Raw genomic sequence first — 4,162 nt, 5'->3', positions numbered from 1 at the left:
ATGGATCTGCCAGTGTTGTTACCTTGGACCAGATTTCATACTGGAATTCATCACAAACTTGTGTATCACCTCCCTGGCTCCTGAGAAACTCCAAACTCTGCCCAAAAGGCAATTGTGTAAGACATGGGAAACAGTTCAAATGTGTGTTTCATTAGGAGTGAAGATTTGTGTTGTTCTCAGCACTGCAAGGATTGATCAACTGGACCAAGCACTTCAGTCATCTCACCAAGGTGCATGAACAGGCTGTTCTGGAAATCAGCCTCCAAGCTGTCAGAGAAGGAAAACATGCTAGTGATTCTGTGGAGGTGACAGGGATGAATTTGGGCAAAGAGAAGAAAAACACTTCAGGTGACTGTAACTGTTCCAGAAGTATTACCTAAGACATTGCTTAGCCCTGTATTTAAAGCAGGATTTGTTCCAAGATGCAAACAAAGGCATTTGAGAGGCACTGTGCAGGTCTGCCTCCCTCTGATGCTGCTGGGCTGATGCCACCCCTGGGCAGGGTCCAGCCAGGGAGTCCTGCTGGGAGCCAGGTCTTTGTCAAACTCTTCTTCTCCTGGGTTTTGAGAGGTGACAATGCTCAATCAACCCCCCCTGCTGAGAGAAGGCTTGCAGGGTGACATGAGCACAGCACAGCAGGATCCTCTCTCTGATCTGTCCCAAATGCTTGATCAAAACTCACTGAGGGCAGCAGTGAGGGACAGATGATTCCTGCTCCAGGGGCACCCGAGCTTTGGGCTTTTTTGGGTAAAAACAGCATCAGTGTTGGCCACTACGGAGAGGTGCAAGGAAGAGTTAAGCAACCTGTGCCCTAAATCAGAAAGGTGCAAGCTACAAGAGATGTGAGACATCATTAATGTTCAGAATTAAAATAGATGAAAGTGAAAACATTGTCTGCACCTTCCTGCAAGGGCAAATTTTGAAGACTCTTAACACACCCATGTGAACTCACATACCTGTCTGATAAGACAAGGCAGTCAGCAGTCCAGGATTTACACAAATGGCTAAAATCTTAAGAAAACTGTATTGTTGTATAGCTCTAAGCAGCTTAAGCATAATAGAGTGCACAGAATAATGAGGAAAAGCTGTGGGAGGCAGCACTAATGAGCCTGGCGTTTTACAGGCTCCTGCCTGGTTGCTGTCCACGGGTGTGGGTGGTGGAAAGGCTGGGCTGGCTGCTCCTGCAGCCCTAATGGGCTCCCACCCTGGCCACAGCATCCAGGGGAGTACAAACCAGTCTCCCTCACCTGTTTGTGCTGCTTTCCCCTAAATCACCGTGTCTCCCTCGCTGAGAGGCAATTGGGTGAGAGCAGAGGCACATCCCAACCTGCACAGGCACCACTGGGGCTCACAGTGCCTCTGGCTCATCCAGCTGCCTCTGCCCTGGTGGGAGTGGGATACAGCACTTGTGCTTGTGATCCTTTCTGAATCTCTGCCATCATTTTCAATGCTCCACAGAAACGATTCCTCTTTTTTTAAGCAGCTGGAAAAAAACTCCGTGAGTTCACCGTTTAGGGGATGTTGGCAGGGCAGGTTCAGAGACAGGTTCACAGCTGTTGACATCTGCTCACAGCTGGCATGGTACAAAAGGAGGAGTGTAATCAGAGTAATTCAGTAAGTGATGGCTAATGGGTTATGCCTGCAACTGGCTTCAAGGAATGGAAGCAAAACTGTCAGACTCTGTGTTACTGGCCTCATTTTACTAAAGATTAATGGTGAAAAATGATTGATTCTGTTCCTGGCAAGTTCTGTGGAACTGTCCTGATAACATTTGAGCTCTCTGTGGCTGTAGATTTGAGTTCTTAGAGAATCACCTGGTTTTAAAGGTTTTTTCAGGCAACAAAACAAAGGACCACCTGTTACTCTTGGGTCTAGAGGGAAATTTTTCATGGAATGGCCCCTATCTCTGAAAAATATTGTTTGCTGCAGTTCTGAGCAGTCACACAGGACATTCTGAGCCAAAGGATTTTATCAGAAAAAGTTTTTTCTTGGTGTCCAATGTTTATGACAGCTCTTTGTAAATAATCACCTTGGTACTGATCCAGCAAAGCACTTAAGGAAATCCTTAACCTTAAGCACAGGAGTATTTCCTAGATTTCATTGGGACTATTTATACACTTCAAGACGAAGATGTGTCAAAGTGTTTTGCTGGATTTGGTTTCCTCAGCATCTCCCCCTGCCCAAGCTGGAGCTCACTCTGCTTTCTATGAGGCCAGGCAGAGTGCCTGTTCTATGACACACAGTCGAGTCCACCATCTTCAATTTTTTTAACTCCTCGTGCATTTAAAAATTGACGTGGAACTGAAAGACCAAACAGCTCAGACCTCAGCCTGTGCAGAAAATCTTACAAATACCTGTATGGGATGTTAAATTCATACTTTAATAACACATTTTCACATTTCACAATAACACAAAATCACATTTACAAATATAAATTACCTGAATATGTGTTGCTGGGAGAATGGGAAAGTATAATTGAAATCCATATCAAATTCAAGCTGAGAAAAGGACACCTCTAGAACACTGTGATGAACCTCTAGAAGTGATGACTTCAGCAACCAAGTATAAAGATTAAAATTCACAGAGCCTTTAAGCCTAGCATATGCAGTCGTGCACATATACAGCCAGAAAATCCACTAACATTTCATCAATTTTAAATGAAATGTGAGGACCAAGTTAAAAAAAAAAACAAAACCTTGGAAGATGCCTGTTCAAGAAATAAATTAAAAACATCTTTACCACAGATCATCAGTCAGAACTAAAGTGTTGGCTCTGCAGGCTGAAGTACACAAACCATTTTGCAGTCTCGCTTTCTGCACCTCTGCAGTGATCAACATTCCAAAAACCCCACAGCAACACTCAGACAGGGGAAAATCCTGTGGATGCTGCAGAGATGGGAAAGGCAACACAAACAGCACCAAAGCCAAAGCTCCAGAGCCAGGAGCTGAGGCCCCAACAGGTCCCATCCCAGACAGGATGGTTGTTTGAACATCAGAATTCTGAACTGTGGTGCTGAGGTCTTTGCAGGTTGTGGTGTTTCAGGGTGTACAAGCTGAGGATGTTTCCTCCTTGTGGGAACAGTGGGGTCAAGCAAAGCTCTCTGATCACAGCCCATGTCTTGTTTGAGGCATAGAGGCCCTTGTTCCTGCAGTGATCCCACGCTGCAGCCCCAGCCCTCAGCCCTTCTCAATACAGTTCTTGAGGCTGACAGTGAGAACCCTCCCCTAGGTATTTGCCACAGTCTGTATATTTCACTCCAGGAGCCTGTCAGCTCTGAAAGGATGGAACAACAAAAACACTGGAACCCACATGCACTGGGCAGCAGATATCTTACAGCATCTCCCTTGGTTTTTACCATCTCGGATGTTAGCTGAGCTGCCTTCAGTGCTTTAGGGGCTGTGGGACCTGGCAGCAGAGCCCATCTTGGTGTTTCACCACATGCAAGAGCTGATGAGGTTTCTCTGCAAATGTTCCTTCTCACTGGGGGCCAGGGAGAGCTGGGCACAGTCCTGGGCCCCTAGGCCCCAGGGGTGGCAGTCCCTGCCCTCAGCCGTGCTGGGCTGCAGCAGGCACCGGCAGTGACCCCGTCCCCACGGCGCACATCCCTCCTCCCCCAGCTGCTCCGATCCCGCAGGCAGGATGGAGGACATTGCCAAATTTTGCTTGGCTGGACTTCGATTTTTATTTTTATCATCCACAGCTTGTAAAAAGGCTTTTAAAAGATGGGATACGTCTCTCTGTTTTCCCCACGGGCTCCGCTTATTTATGACTTTTTTCCCCTTTGTCTTCAAAGGGGTTCAAAGTAACGGGCTTGTTTTAAGCTCCCTCGAATGAAAATGATTCCATTCCCAGGTTTCCTGGGGATGGTGCCTCCCAGAAGTTGCTTTAGGATTGCTATTCCAGAACCAGCAAGGGGAGCTCAAGCCTTGTTTACGGTAGGTCCTGCACTAATTCTCTCTGCTAGCGAGGTGTTTTTCATCCCAGTGCGTGACCCGGGCGGGGATGCCTCCGGGATGGTTCGTGCTTTGCCAGGCGGGGGCTGTGGCACGACGCGGGGCGCTGGGAGGTGGAAGCGGGCGGAAGGAAGGTCCTCAGGCAGGAACCGAACCAAGAGGTGCGGGGGTCTCCTCGGGCCCAGCCGAGGGTGGGGAGCAGCTGAGCG

At 47.8% G+C, this 4,162-nt stretch overlaps 1 protein-coding gene across 1 annotated transcript in view; it reads left to right on the top strand.

Moving 5' to 3' along the window:
* The first annotated feature begins 1,578 nt into the window (after positions 1-1,578).
* AR (androgen receptor) overlaps positions 1,579-4,162 on the top strand; it is a 38,808-nt gene continuing 36,224 nt past the window's right edge. Inside the window, exons 1-2 of the mRNA XM_031062678.1 lie at positions 1,579-1,614; positions 3,853-3,935. Coding sequence (XP_030918538.1) covers positions 1,579-1,614; positions 3,853-3,935 — 119 coding nt within the window. The remainder of the gene's footprint in view (positions 1,615-3,852; positions 3,936-4,162) is intronic.

The sequence above is a fragment of the Geospiza fortis genome, unplaced genomic scaffold (assembly GCF_000277835.1).
Source record: "Geospiza fortis unplaced genomic scaffold, GeoFor_1.0 scaffold874, whole genome shotgun sequence".
Taxonomy (NCBI): Eukaryota; Metazoa; Chordata; class Aves; order Passeriformes; family Thraupidae; genus Geospiza; species Geospiza fortis.
Note: the sequence above shows the minus strand (reverse complement) of the source record. Positions and strands in the feature narration are given on the sequence as shown.